Source organism: Anas platyrhynchos, chromosome 8 (assembly GCF_047663525.1).
Source record: "Anas platyrhynchos isolate ZD024472 breed Pekin duck chromosome 8, IASCAAS_PekinDuck_T2T, whole genome shotgun sequence".
NCBI classification, from domain to species: Eukaryota; Metazoa; Chordata; class Aves; order Anseriformes; family Anatidae; genus Anas; species Anas platyrhynchos.
This window is the reverse complement of record NC_092594.1, coordinates 35,134,162-35,150,248: the sequence shown is the minus strand read 5'-3', so window position 1 is coordinate 35,150,248 and position 16,087 is coordinate 35,134,162. Positions and strand designations below refer to the sequence as shown.

Sequence of the window (16,087 nt, the reverse complement as noted above, 5' to 3'; positions counted from 1 at the left end):
TCATGGCTCCTTTACTCTTCATCCTCATCCAAGGAGCCATTCCGCAGTGCCAGCTTTCATCATCCATTTATTCAGCTCTCAAATAAACAACTCTGAGCCTCTCCCCATCCTGTCCATCAGACTTTGGGGAATTCTTTGCAAATCTTCATCCAGTACTTCTGTATTTTACTTCACATTTTTCCTTAAAGCACCCCTGTGCTGGAAACTCATTAAACACCATGTCTCAGAGGTGCACTGGGCACAGCAGTGCCAGCTGGCCAAGGGAAGGGGTTGTCCTGCTTTGCTCTGTGCTGCTGCGGCCTCACCTCGAGTACTGTGTGCAGTTTTGATATAAGAAACACACAAATTGATTAGAGAGTGTCCAAGGCAGGGCTGCAAAGCTGGGGAAGGGTCTGGAGGGCCAGATGGACGAGGAGCGGCTGAGGTCCCTTGGTATGTTCAGCCCAGAGCAGAGCAGGCTGAGGGGAGGCCTCAGGTGCTTGGCACTTCCCTATCTGTGTGTAAACGTGAGTGCTAAGACGTAGCATTTACTGTTTTACATGTAGTAAATAAATCTAATTAGGATACGGCCCAGTAGGTAACTTAAAAACCCTGCATATTACTCTGACAAGGTATTTACAGTCTCATGATATTTTAAAAGGGAAACAATAATACATTTAATAAATAACATCTGACAGTTAGCAAAATGTAAATGTCAGGAGAACCTACCTCTATAATTACATCCCTTATTGACTATTGTAATTCATTTCTTATTGGCCTTCCCAACAGTGCCCTAGACAGTTTAGGTAGTTCAGAGTGCTCCACAGGGATTTTTAATAGCCACAAGCTTGTGGAGATACATTGCATACATGCTCAGTTTGCTGTATGAAGGCTATAAAAGCCTTATATATTATGACAGTTTTGTCACTCTGAGGAAAAAAAAGAACCCAAAAGGTAAAACTCAGGTGTGATTTTGTACATTGCAAAGTCGGAGTGTTTTTGGATCTGGAGCTTTGGTCTGAATTTTCTCTTTCTTCCTAACATAAAGAGTAAGGCTGAAATTTCTGTCCCTTCTCTCATTTGGAAATGCTCTGATCTTCAGCTGAGCTCTGTCTTCTTGTAGTGAGTACCCACAGGAACTGCCTTCACATTTTTGACACCATCTGGCATGCAGATCAAATAAAGCTATTCGAGGCATTTTATCTAAACTGAAATAATTTGTTGGAATTTATTGTAATTTTATTTTTCAGCGTGGAGAGGATAAACATTTGATTGCTTTCCAGAAGGCAGAAAATCAGATTTTTGTGACTTATTGGTGGTCTCATTTGGCTGTATAAGTCCTCCAGTTGTTTAAGCCAAACACCCAGCAATAGACTTAAACTCATCTGGTTTTAACGTTTGGTATGCTAATACAGAATATGGGGGGAAATTTACTGAAAACTGTAAAGTCAGCATAAAAATGTTTGTTCTTATGGATCCTATTATGTAGTGGAGCTTCATTGCATCCTTCCAGTGAGGATGCATAACAAAACAATCAAAGTCCCATAGCAAGAAACTCACAGTATAGAGTTACATTTTTTTGTTTATTTGTTTGTTTGTTGTTTTTTTTGTTTGTTTTTTGCCTGTAATCTCTAGCCTTCCTTAATTCAGATAAATTAAGATATGAAAGCCATGCAGTAGTCTCACAGACTCCAACATAGCTGTATTCCTTTTCTCCAGCTGCAATTTGTCCTGTAGAAGAGCACCCGAAATGCCATCGCTTGTGGGGGGATACTTGCAGGTACTGGTAGTTCAAAGCCAGGTTAACGCATTACACGCTAGAAAAAAAAAAATTGCAGTCCCATTTTCAGCACACGCAGAATTGTAATGGCTGAATTTCAAACTGCTCAGGAAAGGATTTAGCAAGAGAAATGCTGACATAATAATAGAGCAGGCACAAGATGCACTAAAACTGCCCCGGAGAGCGGCGGGGGACCTTCAGCAGGTGCCGTAACAGAAAGTTACGTCCCCCTTTGAAATCCTCGGTGCCTTCCTCTTTGAGATGTCTGTGAAGCATTACACCCCGGGTGTGCCAGTGATTTTCCTTTCTATTCAGTGCATTTTAGCCGGTGGGCTGCTCTGCAATTTTCTGGTTTGCCCTGGTAATAGCAATACTGCGGGCGGCGCGTCTGAATTTCTGTGCGGACTTGTAGGCTGTTTAACCTCGCCTATTGCTGGTGTCAAACGCCCGGGAAACAGATGACCTTAGCTGTCAGCGTAATGGGATAGGAAGCTACAGGAAGGTTTACTTTTAAAGTTACCTGGAGTTTGCGGGATGATAGTAATAGAGCTCTATTGGCAATAAAATCGCTGGATGATGTTCTGCCCTCGGGATCACATCTGTGTTTACAGGGAAGTCAGCAAGAGCTTTGTTCAGCCTGATAGTCCGGGGGGACAAGTAAATGCCTTTTCTTCCGCCTAGTTTATGTAGTAAGTGTCCCTGTGGAAGGAGAAGAGAAGCAAGGATGCTGGCAGCCAGTGGATGCTGATAGTTGTTGACAGTTCCCAAACACAAATACCTTATTTTGTTCCTGTCCCTCAGTTAAATAAGTAATACCTTTCAGATACCGATAGATCTTTGATTAATATATAAATAACTGTTCATAGAAGTTGTCTTCCTAAGTGAGATAATTATCCTCACAACTTTCCATCTGTTTTATCCACGGTATCCTCAGCATGCATGCAAACACATATTGCGGAGCCTGAGGGCTGGAGCTACATCTCCCGGTGAGCTACCCAGTACCTGGTGGCAATGTGGGATTACACATCCCGGCATTGCAGCACTCTTCTGGAACAAGCATCATTTAGTGGGATGTCTCTGCTGTTAATACTTCTTATCCTTTGTGTTCCCATCCTAACTCAGCATCACTGTACTCCCAGCAAAGCCAGCAGCAGCATTGTGCAGACTTGGAAGGGAGTGTTGTGAAACAGATGAGGCAGAGCACTCATTCATCACTGCTTTTGGAGGTTTCAATTAGGAGAAGACTAAACCTAAACATTCAGCCTCCAATACAGGAAAACAAGCAGGGGAGAAACCGTTCTGGGCATGAAACTGTGCGAATGGGAGCTTTGGGACTCTCTTTTGGATGGTGCCAGGGAAGAACTTGTAAAATGCTTCACTGCTTGAATTGAAATGTAGAACTGCTGTAACACAACGGGACAAGGACCTACCGAGCACAACTCCAGAAATTCCTACCTCAGAATAAGGCAGGAAAAACCACCCCAAATCAAGCCTAAAATTACATGAAAGGTCTTTGTTCCTTTTAAAGTCTCTTTGAGGTTTGCCTTTTATATTTTATTTCATTCTTGTCTTCAGAGCTCCAGTACTACACACATTCACGTTGAGTTGCTCTGGATGTTTTATATCCTCAGTTAAGTGTCTGCTGTGGGACCTGAGCAAAAGGAAGGAGCGGCTTGTTTATGGGATTATCTGAAGTTGGTTTATACATGCAGTTGTAACTCAGAGAAAAAGGTATCCTCTCTTTCTTTGTAGGAAGGCTGAGTATAAAATGTCATGAAGCGCCGGCGTGGTGTTTATGAGCGGGGTAGGTAGTTTGAATTCTAAGGATTTTACTTGAGTCACTTGTACTGCACAGATACATCCTTCGTAGAAGGTAGGCTCTCCATTTGCTAACCTGCTGATATATAGCAAGTTCACTTTATCCACAGCCAGCATCATAATACTTCGTGATGGTGCATCTTCAATTCTGGAATAATCTGAGATCTTAGAATATTGTTAAAAATTGTTCATTAGCTTTTTTAAGGACACTGCCACAGTGTTGCAGGCCAGTTCTATATTGGGAGGAACATCCAGCAGTTCAGACACCTTAACTGTTTGGAGTACAGAAAGAAAAGAACTCAGATATTTCTCGTATGCAAACCAGTGTCTGTGTTAGGGAATCTTTTAGGATGTGTCCTTTAGCTGGTACTGCATAGTTATATGCTGGCCACTAGAAATTTAAGCCATGAATGATGAGGAGTTGAGCTGAGTGGATTTTGCCCAGTCCTGTACTGTGCCATTTGAAACCAATCTGTCAGTGCCCAATACAGGTAGGATTTCTTGCTAGTATGCTTCAGTTTATTTGTAGCTATGAAATCACTTTTGTGTTTGAAAGATATAAAATATTGCATCTTACACACTTCTCAACTTTTCTTGCTTTCATTTTTGGCTGATTCAGGAACATGACGTGTTGTTTATATGCAGTTCATGAGTTCATAAGGTCCGTTCCTGTTCTTATTCTGTGTACATATGCTTTCCCTCAGCCCTATTTAAAGTCTTATTAAATTGGTAAAAGTATTTGACATATGGACAGAGAGATATAAACTAAACTCCCCTTCTCTTTTTCCCCTATTACAGAGAAGTTCATGATGTTATGAAATTAGAATTATGGTTAAAGTTTCTGTTTTGATGACTATCCATTGCAACTTGAATTTTAGTATTGCCAATATGAGTGGGATTTTTGTAATCTTTGTAAGCTCTGCTTTACAGAGTTTCTGTGACAAATCAAGAGCATCTGAGGCTGGTTTTCAGCAATAAGCTTTTCAAATCACAGTCTACAAGAAGAGAGAGGCTCATAACACTTACTAAATCTGAAGCACTTAGGACTTGAGGCAGTTAAAGTCAAAAAATACCTCCAAAGCTACTAGGAGTTGTATGAAGAAACGTCTTGTGCTGTTCATATAAATCAAAAGCATTTCGGGAGGTGAAAGATATTGGTGTAAAGGAACAAAAGAACTTTGTAAAAGCCGAGGTTTCTCTGAAGGAATTCGCAGGCTGTAAAGATGAATGCAATAAAAGTACCGAGATGTTCAGTGACACTGTAACAAACTGTCTTATTATTGAGTATTGTGCTCCCTCAAATTCCAGGTTTCATCAATAACAGTCTTACAAACTTCAGAGCATAACAGGAAAGAACACAAGTTATGGGAAGAGGTGCTACGCTTCGGCTGTGTGCAAGCTTTGGCTTGAGAGTAGAGAGGCAATGCTGGGATATTTATGGCTGTATTGATCTTCTGACTGTTTTCCACAAGGTGATGAGGTGGGTGCTAACAGGGAATACAGTTGAATAGATGTGTGACAGCCTTGGAAACACAGCAGTGGCCACTGGGCCAGCTGCCATCCCAAGGAATAAAATAATAACTTAATAAGCAAGTATTGCTGCTTGTACACTACATTGAAGTAGTGAAATGGCAAGGTAAGGCAGCATATTATAGTCTGTAGATGGTCTCAAACAGCTGAGGTGTTCATGGAACTTAAGGGACATATACAACCTAAAGGGGTATTGAGGATCACATCTGTTGCTTCTCGATACCCCTGTGCAAATCCTCCGTTGTTTTAACCATCCTGGTAAAACAAAGACCACGTCTGACACAAAACCAATAAGAAAATAGTGCAAGGCTCATAGGATGTCCAGCAGCACAGCTTTAGTGTAGCAAATTTGTTGTTCAAAAGCTCTGTAGAAATGTTTCCTTGCCCTTTAGGATTTTATTTGTCCCGGAATGATGTTTGCAAGTGCGTATTTTAAGTATAACTCAGGATTAATGGTAATTGGACAAGGGCTTTATATTTAGCTAGCTAGTTTCACTGCTGGTACAATAAGAAATTGAAAAGCTGTTGAAGTAAAGATAGGAAATTGGCCATGTGTGCATTCCAGTTTTGTTTTGTTCCTTTCAGAAGTTCATATATCTAATAAATGGATCTTCTGCATGAGCAACTTAGCATTTGCTTTCGAAGACAATGAACAATAACTAAATTCATATCTGGTCTTTGTCAGACATTATTACAAATTATGAGAGCCAGACAGAAGTTTATTACCTTAGTGGTGTTCTGTTTCACAAATTAGGTTCTTTGAATATCCAGCTAGCTCAGTGTTGTGGATCCATTCATCACAATTAGACCGCTGTGCTGGCAAAGTTAAGTCCTGCTAACTTAATTGACTAACGGTACACGCTGTGGGCCGTGAGTGAGGACAACTCCAGGCAAGTTGAGAGCATCGTGGCATGTGCGCCTCTCAGAAAGCACAAACAAGGATGCCTCCATTTGTTCCCTTAAAAATTTGTTACTCTTACTCCCCAGTTTACACACAGGTGATAGTAGTAGTAGTAGTTCTTTGTCAAGCCAAAGAAACGGTAAGGATTAGCTCAGACTTTAGATGAGGCTGAAGCACACTTTTAAGCCATCTTCTTGAGCCCAGCCAAACAGGCTCTTACCTCGGGTACTTTCACTAAGTACTTGTCTTCATGTAGCCTGAATTGAACTGTGTGGATTGAGCCTAGTACAGCTCTTCACTTGAAGACTGGCTTATCTTTAAACATACAATTATGCTCGCTGACTTTTGTCCTTCCTGACTCAGCAGCACGTTCCCCTGTAAGCTGGAGCAAGTCACATTACCTGGTTTTGCTTCAGTCTGCTTGGCTGCAGGAAGAGAATGATTCTTAAGAGATTTATTATTATTATTATTATTATTAAGAGGAAATAAAATTTACGCATCTTTTGGGTGCTTTACATAGACCAGGCTTTGAACTGCATGTAACCTACAAGTGTGCTTTTCATGCCGTGTGTTTTTGTTGCAAAGCTTGTGCACTGAAATGCCTGTTAGGAGTTGGCACTTGGAAAAGTCTTTGTTTAGGTTATTGTCTGCAAAATCAATCTGTATGGAAGAAGCACAGGGATTAGACAGACTGATTTCCGTCTCATTGTGAGGACATGCTTCAAGGCTGCCATTTGAGAAGTCCAGTCAGGCTTGTGGTACCCTCCAGAGCTTCCATTTTCCTTTCTAGCTCCTATTCTTATATTTTTCAGGCAGAAAGTCCCTAACCTGTTGTTCACCTCAAGCTCCATGAGTGTCTTTGTATTGAAGGGATTTAGGGCTGGACTGTTCATTCTCGGCTGTGTTGCAATTTGCATGTTTTCAGTCTCTTTCAGCAGGAGGGTACAATCACGTTCACACTCAAACTCCAGCTTCCAAAACCTTTCAGCAGTGTGTGCTGCAGTACCCCTATAGATTATAGATACCTTGCTCATTATATGCTTCTTCTCACCCCATGCTGGTGTGTTTGGTTTATGCTCTTTCCTTGGCCTGTTAAAAAAACTGATTGTCGTAGCCAGTACCTGGAAGTGTCCCCCCCATCCTGAGCTCTCCAGAACTGCAAGAGGTTTTTCTAGAGGGCTTAGCTTTCCAAGTATTCATTTATGATGTTGGATTTTGAAAGCTGACCCCTTTTGTAGTATATGGCCTGGGTGAACTGCTCCCCTCTTGCCTTTCTAACCAATGGAACAAAATTCAAGTATTTGTTTGCATGCATCTTTGGAAAATGGGTCAAAATAATATCGAAGAAAAACAATGATGAAAACCAGACGTCCAATTGCTCAGGAAGTGGCAAGAGTAGCAGCTGACAGAAGGACCATTGCAAGCTCGTCTTGAGCACCAGCAGTGAACACGACCAGCTCGTAGGTGTAGTGGAGTAACTGGTGTCGTGTCGGTCCAGTGTGTCTGGCAGCAACGAGACAAAACTCATCTGAGAACCACTCACGTGTTTTACAGTTCATTGTTTTCACTTAACGTGTTGCAATACACAGTGGTAAATGTACTGTTACGCTTCTAGCTTGCTAAGCTTATTGTCAAGGCGTTGCTGTAATTTTCCATGTTAGATTCAGGTCCTAGGGTTTGTTCAGTGCTCTTCCTAAAGGTATAAGCCGTGTTTTCCTAAAGTTGAGCAAACATGATGTGAGTTGGTGTACGGGGGAGGCAGACAGCCACATGGAAAAAAAAAAAAGTGTATAAAATTATTTTATTATGAATCTTTCAAGGATTTTGCAGTTTGGTGGGTAACGTTGTTGTTTGAGGGGCTTGATGTGACACGCAAAATGTGCTAATGCTTATTTAGGTGGACTAGAAGGAAGAGCAATGCAGAGGGTGCTTGGGATGTCACGCACATCCCAGCACTGATACCGGGGTGATGCCCAGCTGCAGGCAGGCTCATCGTAACACGAGGCAAGAGGCTGTGCAGCTGCAATCCCAGTGCAACTTGTTCTTACAGATGTGATGCTGTGAATATACGGATATAAAGTGGTACAAGTGTCCTGCTCTGGGTGGGGCAGCGCATGTAGGAGGCTTTGCGGCTCGCAGATGGTTTTTGTTGTGGCTCTTTACACGGCGCCCCAGGCTCCACTAAATAGACAACCTCATTAAAAGAGAAATAGCAACAGTAAAGCAGTGACTTTCTCATGCCATCTAACTCACATATTTGACATGATTGCTGGGCCTTCCAAGTACTTAATTGATTGACTTAATTGATTTAGTGGCACTGGAGGCTACAGCATGGAAATAAAGGGGCAAGATGAGGATAAGGGGTGAAAAAATTTATGGTAGGTGCCAAGCGGCCTGAGGGAAATTAGAAATGCTACAGATCTCAGAGGTAGCTAAATCAATTCAGTGTGATGTACAGGGGGCGAGCGGGGGGAAGAGGAGAAGCACGGGATGGAGAGGAGAAGAGGAGAGAAAATAAACGTGGCTGGAGAAAGATGGGCAAATGGACAGGGAAGAGTGCGGTGCTGGTGGGTACTGGGGCTGTCCCCGGTGCCATTGTATTTAGCCTAAAAAGAACAACTATTGCTCCCTGTGACTAGCTTAGTTGTCCAATATGAGGCTTTCTCTGTGCTTGCATTTTAAAATCTTCAGTGTTTTCAAGTGGCTGAAGTCACGTGAGACCTAAAATAATGCGGAGGAAATACAGTGGATTTTTTTTTAACAAGTGAAGCTTAAATGTTAAATTACTTTCTAATCTGTGCAATATTTAATTGACTGTATTGAACCATAATACAAATTAAGTCTTCTCTGTAATTTGTTCTGCCGTGCTGCAGCCCTCCGAACAATCTGATACCTCGCGTAAGACTTGGTGAATGGCTCCTAGCAGCACTCAGCAAAGATGCAGTAAAAACATCAAATAGCATGTGATGGAATCCATCAGCCTGTGCACGTGGGGGTGTCATAAACATCTCCGAGCTATGAAATACTTCTTTTATATGCCTTTGACCCACTGGAGACAGGATTAAGTCATGTTAAAACCTTGAAGATGAAAAAAGAGGAGGCTGGGGAGAGAGAGGCAGATGAGCTTGTGAATATTAACTGCTGGGCACTGACCAGCAGTTCTGCTGTAAGCAATTTTATGTGGCTCTTGTTTCATTTCCTTCAGAGGCTGGTGAACAGCTTGTCGAGAGGGTGGCTACGTGTAAGCACTTCCAGACTGAGTGGTGAAGAAGCCATTTCTATCAGTGGGCCTCATTCTGCAGGACAGATTAATCCCTGCGAGTGCTCTAGGCGCAGATTTAATCAAAACATGCAAAGACCGTGTATTTATAGACTGGCTCGGTTGTAAGTCTCCGTTGGATGGCTGGGTGAGACGAGACAAGGCTGTGCTTCTCATCATGCTGTCCCTTCTGTTGTCCTTCCCTGCATGGCTCGCTGATGTAAAGGCTGTGCAGGGTATTGGGCAGGCTGCAGCCCTAAAACATGATTTACAAAAATGATGTGGTTCTGATCTTGTGTTTGGCATTGGTAAGTGTCTGCGGGCTGCAACAGGTGTCATTTCTGCTTCACGATGAGCAGAGAATCAGGCACTCCTTAAATAATATTTGGAGGTATTGGGGAATGTAGAAAGGACACAATCGATGCATCAAGGTCTGAAAGCCCAGGTTGAAATAAGTGCTTATTCCTGTGTTTCAGTACAGATGTGTATGCAACACTACATTTTATGTGCATGTTCCAACTCAGTATCCCTCAAACAAATGAAAAACTCTCTCTAAGCACTCTGTACAATAAAATACTTGAAAGGACAATGTTGCAGTCACCTTTACTTAATCTGTACACATATTGATACAGTATGGGAAGTGTCATAACCATTACAAATGTAACGATTTTCAAACAGTTAATGAGGGTTCCCAAATAAATCGGAGCATCTCCATCTGCTGTCTTACATTGCTGGTGATATTTTTCCATGGTAGAATGCTCTTCAGATGTAATTCCACGAGGAAGGAATCTGATCACAGTTTAATTTCAGTGCAAAATGCTGTCTCGCAATCAATAAAGCAATGTCAAGGAACTTTCATTTAATAGGAGCCAGAGATAACGTTCCCTGTTTTATGCAGAATAGAGAGATGGGAACATTTCATTTCATTGTAAGCATGCAAGCTGGCTTTCAGAAAAGCCTGATAAATCAATATCCATGTATTACCTAAGTAAGATCCCATCATTAATTTTAAACACTTAACACGTTGCAGAAGTCTGGAGCGCACCTTCGGCTTAGCCACAGCTCGAAGTCAGTGGCAGCACTTCCATTTCCCTAAGAACAAGCAGTCTTGTTCTTGGGGAGTTACGAGTCACTTACTGAGGAATTAAAAAGAAATATCTCCAGTCTTTTGTTTTCTATATAGTCATCTGTCTCTTGCACCCTGCCTTCCCTTTTAAATTTCGGTCCGTGTTCTGTGGGAGTCTCGTCACTTGTCACTTGCCCTGCACGCGTGTAGCCTTTTCCCTTCTACGCACATGGATCCTCTCTGGTTTTGAATTTTAAAATGTTTTTTAAACTCTAAAAATAACTGGTTGTTTAGAGATTGCCTGGATGCCATGCTGATTTTCAAAATGTGCTTTTCTCCAAACCAGCAGGGATCTGGACCTCAAAAGAATTCAGTGTGAGGCTTTGCTTGCTCTCAGAAATGGCATTATCCCTAGATTATAAAGGAGCAAGCCAGTGTATCAGGGTAGGAATTTAAACTAATAGGTTGTTTTAGATAAACTTTTCAAGAACATTATTCTAAGTGGAAATATTTGAGCATTACTTTGGTAATGAAATACTAATTAGTCCACAGCAAGAAGGATGCTGGCACTCTGCATTGCTGTCAGGCCAAACCATGCTTAAAGGAGTCTCAGGTTCATGTCCTGGCTCTGGAGATAGTTTTACTCATGTATTTAAAAGGCAGTTCGATTTTTTTTGTTCCTAATTATTATTAACTGAAGTGGGATTTAAAATAAAATGGGAATATTTGCAAATAGCATTGTTTTAAGTTGGATAATCATGTTTCCATGAATTTTCTGGGAAAATGTTTGGAGTTCTGTTAGTGCTTAAGTGAAATACCACAACACCTCTTGCTGGCTGACGCTTACTGCTGTAGAAGTAGAGCAGCCCTGCTGCTGATTTGGAGAGCTCACATCTTCCACCTCTAGTCCTACAACCCCTGCCTTGGCCTGTCCTTAGAGTCGCCCTTTAGGAAGCTACAGGAGGCTGCTGCTTCCTCTTTTCTATACCTATTAATATGGATTCTGCACCTAGGATGCTGTCTGTGTAGTAACTAGGTAGTCCTATTTTTTAATTGATTTATATCTCACCAGGAGATACTGAGAAAATTATTCAGTTGAAGGTTTTAGTCAAATTACTAAACTAAGTCAAATTTGGCCGGATTTTGAAAAGGGGATAGGCACGTAGAGTACAGGTGTTAATTGATTTTGGCACCAGGGAATGCTTATTTTAATTCCATAGGTGTGCTGAGATCCAGGTGAAGCACCGGTGAAAGGAAATGATACAGCTTTAGTGGAACATTTTGATGGATATTTCTTGTGTTTTTTGATAGCTACTACAGCACCACCATGCAGTTCATGAAATATCTTACATCGCAAAGGATATCACAGACCACCGAGCGTTTGGATATGTATGTGGAAAGGAGGGAAATCATAGATTTGTGGCAATAAAAACAGCCCAGGCAGTAAGTATTAGACCATTGTCATTTTCTACAGTGTAACTCGATTGAAAAGTCATGTTCATAAGAAGCTGGTCAAGAGGCCAGTCTGTACTGGTTGTGATTGTGCTATACTTGTCACAAGTGTCTGCTTACGTGTTCCTAAATGGCAAATAAATGAAGCCATCTTGGCAAAAAAAAAAAAAATATTTCACCATTTCTGATTTTTCTTGATATATGTATATATTTATAATTAGTTAAAACTTTATGTTCTAACTAAACTCATTACTCTGTTTGAATACAGATAACTTCGGGTATATTCCTATACTCATTTAACAAAGTGTTAGAAACCAATTAGCGATTTTGCATATAGCCTACCATAATTTCACTGAATAAGAAAATACTAATAAATATGAGTGGTTTTTATATTCAAAATTATAATTACCATTAACCTTAGCCTGCATGCTATGGCAGAAATTAATTCTATATGGAGTTCTCTCACTTTTTGGAGTTAGTATAACTGCTCTATCAGCAGGACGAGATAAGAGAAATGTGTCATCTAGAAACCTTTCTCATTCTTTTTGTTTCTGCAGGCTGAACCTGTAATTCTGGACTTGCGAGATCTGTTTCAGCTCATCTATGAACTGAAACAAAGGGAAGAAATGGAAAAAAAGGCACAAAAGGACAAACAGTGTGAACAAGCGGTATACCAGGTACATGCATAAGCTTAGACTACTGCCAAGAATAGTATGGCTTGAAGTATTCCCCAAAACTGCTGCAAAGAGGCACTTGGTGTCCTCAGCATTTGTTAACAGCATCGGGTCTGAGTGATGCTAGCTCGAAATGGACCAATATGAAATAGCAGCTGTTGTTAGCTCAGAAGCAGGATTAAACAGTGACAAAAGCTATCACCTGGGGTAAGATGGCCATGCTTAGCTACTTGAAATGATCCATTCATTTCCAGCATAGTGCTTCTTCTAATGCAGGAGGAAAACTTTAATGAAGGCTATTGTGTTGTAAGTCAGTTCAACAGCATCTTACACTGTAGGAAAGTTTCCGTATACTTCTGAATGTTTGTATTAGAATCAAATCAAATAAGGTGCGGATTGTTAAGCTGATGAAACATGAATAGAGTTACTTTGTGTAATAATTTGGCCTTATCTGCATAATAAAGTAAAAAAAACCTATATGCTTACTTGCACATTTTGCTTATTTCTTTGCTGTCCTTTAATTTCTGAATACAGTTCTTTTATCTCTGCTGTTTATGTTCTTTGCTTTTACTGCCTGTCCTCTTTGCTGTAGACAATTTTGGAAGAAGATGTAGAAGACCCTGTATACCAGGTAATTTCTGAAGCTGTATAGCCTGGGAGTTTCAGAAATGACTAGATACATGCTGAGATAAATCTTCTCAGAGACTTCTAAGATTTTTTAGAGAAAGTAGCATATTTAGAGATTAAGCTTTAAGTAAATGAAAAGTATATCTGTATAGAAATATTAGATTAAATATTTCCTGAAGTGTGGTTTTTGAGAGTCCAGAGTCAGTTTCCAAATGGCATTTGTCATTATTTTTTAAATGAACAGTCTAACAGAAAAAGGAGTGAATTTGAAAATAAGGAAAGTGTCATCTTGTTTTCATACTAGTAAGTTGATATTTTGCTGTTGGGTTCTATGCAGCCAGAATTTCATTTAGAGGGTGAATATTTAGGAAGAAAAAAAAAAAACAGTAGAATTGATGTTCTAATACACTCCCTTGTTGGTATTTGGGCTATGATTTAATAATAGATCTGTAATTTAAGTCTTGTTTCATCCAAGCAAAACGTCTGGGAGCAAAGATGATTATCGGAAATATGTCAATGTATTCATGTCCAATATCCTACTGAGTGTGAAGAAGAAAAAGATGTAATTTCTTTCTCATGTTTTTGTGCTGAAACAAAACATGTAGCAGTTAACTTTTTTTTTTCCTGGTGATTTTGTGTTCTTCCACTGAGGCATGGTAGTTGGAGAAACACTGAAAGAAACCGATTCAAGCATTAGTGATTATTGAGCACTGTGTAAGGTGTTTCCAGAAAGATGATAAGAATTAGGATGCCCTAAATTACTGTTCAGCTTTTATAATGTCAGGAGTTTTACTGTATGTGCTCTTCACAATAAAGCAAGAACCTGAAGATGAGAAGTGACAGCCTTCCGCCATGTGGCACGTTACATGAGCACCAGCCTGCTCTCCCAGTTTGGATTTAGCTTTTTTATTCACAGCTAACAAACACATGTGGAAATAATTGCCATTATGTAAAAGAGGCAAAATTCACATTGACTTCAGAAAATTAATATTGGGCTACAGGCAGTGTCCCTAGTGAGAAGGAATTAGGAAGTTGCTCTAATGATCATTAGAGAAGATTTAGGTCTATTCACTATCGGTTTATGAAATATGAAACAACCTTACTCTGCTTTCCAACAAACCAGTTGGTGCCAGCCTGTACTTTGAACTTGTTTCTTTAATGCCTGCCTGTGTTTTTATGTGGAATTCCAAATTGCCTTTTTCCCTCTGTTTCATCTTTGACTTTTCCTCTCTGGCTGCTGGTGTAATAGTACATTGTGTTTGAGGCTGGACACGAGCCAATCCGTGAGCCTGAAACAGAAGAAAACATTTATCAGGTATAAAATCGCCGCTTCTGTGTTTTCATTGCAACAATTGCAAGCATTTAGTAAAATACATTTCATATATAATTCACTTTTATTAGTTTTCATTCATCACAAAAATGTCTGACATTTCATTCTTACGACCTTACATGAATAATCCGCCAGTCTCAGTGTGATTTTTCTATTAATTTGTTTGTCTTTTCAGCTTCTGCAGATTTTATTAGCTTTATCTTTGTCAATTTATGACGGGTCTTAAGCTTTTGGTAGACCATGTAAGGTGATAAATGGTGGAGTCTCTTTTTTTTTCTGTTAGTTTTTTGAAACTTTTTACAACTGTTCTAAGAAACAGATACTAGAATCTCATGGAGGGCAGACCATCTAAAGAGTTCCTAGAAAGGCATTTTGATGGTGCTGCTCTTCTTTCTGGCTAACCAAGGAGAATAACTGTGCAAAACCTAAGAGCTCTCTGGATATCCCCCATACTGGGGAAAATATTTTCAGCATATTATGTTAGAACCCAACCTTTCATTCTTTGCACTGACAAAAAAAAATAATGCATTGAAAGCAATATAAAATATTTTTTGTTATTCAATTTATCTTCAAGGGATGTGGACATTATGTTTTTATTAAAACATAATGCAATTATATGCACATACTAGAAGTAAATCTGGAGGTAGACAGAAATCTCTGTGTGCCATAAGAAAACTGTGATTCGAGGAAAGCATTTAGTATGGAGGGGAAGGAGATTCAAGAAGTGGTTAAACATTTCGTCTAGCTGCTAATGATCTGCTAATAGGAAAAGCTTTTTAAGGTATACGGGAGCAGGGATAGAAGAAAAAAGATGAATAGTAATGTTGTTTTTTTTTTAAGTAAGAAGAAGTAGGGAGATAATAGAATAAAACGGAAAGGGTAAGGCAGCTGTAAACCAAAACAGAAAGAAGATAAATAGGAAAGGGAAATGAAAAATAAAAATTAAAAAATAACAATCTTGTAGACACCATCAGAGGGTCATTAAGGTGAGATTCATTTTACCTGTCTTTATGGATTTCCTGGCACCTCCACCATGCACAATAGCTTACACATCTTTCTGCATCCCTAGAGCAAGGCATTCAAAGCTCTCAAGGTGAGAGCATGCCTCAGGTTGAAAATTTTCTACCACGTAGTGTTTGAAATTTGACTATTTTCAGGAAAGCAATCCTTTAAAAAATGACTACTCTAGTTGTCGGTTTTATGCTAGAAACAAAATTCCTGTGACAACTGCATTCAGACAAAAAAAAAAATCTGATTGCTCTTCATCAAAGTGCAAAGCTAGTAGGGATGTTTTAGGGAAGTATCAGTGAAAGCAAGCGAAATGGGGTCATCATTCCCTGTATCTGGAAATCTTAGAGCAAACTCTGGTGGTAGAGGTAGGACCCGTGTTCTGAAGAGTTGCCTAGAGAATAAAAAGACTTTGCATGTTTTGTTTTACTTAAAATGGGCATAGAAGATGTTAAACAGGTGGTGAGTTACTCATCTTGAGGTGCTGCTGTTACAGCCCTGTTGTAAGTCATGAGAGAGTTGCTCAAGGCATCATTTGACTGTATCAGGATGTGAAGTGTTTCCTGCCACAGCTCGGCACAGCAAACACCTCTTCTCTGATAAACAATGGACAATAATCTGGGTACACGCGATCTAGCATTGTCCTTCTCTGTATTTAACACC

The 16,087-nt window shown here is 40.1% G+C and overlaps 1 protein-coding gene across 22 annotated transcripts in view; it reads left to right on the top strand.

Moving 5' to 3' along the window:
* Positions 1-16,087, top strand: part of DAB1 (DAB adaptor protein 1) — a 430,095-nt gene that overhangs the window by 382,249 nt on the left and 31,759 nt on the right. For 17 of the 22 annotated variants that reach the window (XR_011810853.1, XR_003498956.3, XM_072041491.1 and 14 more), the window contains 4 exons: positions 11,645-11,776; positions 12,343-12,462; positions 13,052-13,090; positions 14,336-14,401. Coding sequence is in view for 20 of the 22 variants with exons in the window: in XM_072041491.1 (XP_071897592.1) it covers positions 11,645-11,776; positions 12,343-12,462; positions 13,052-13,090; positions 14,336-14,401 (357 nt within the window). In the remaining 2 variants the exon portion in view is untranslated. The remainder of the gene's footprint in view (positions 1-11,644; positions 11,777-12,342; positions 12,463-13,051; positions 13,091-14,335; positions 14,402-16,087) is intronic. The other 5 variants (XM_072041498.1, XM_072041496.1, XM_027463751.3 and 2 more) reach the window with 2 other exon arrangements.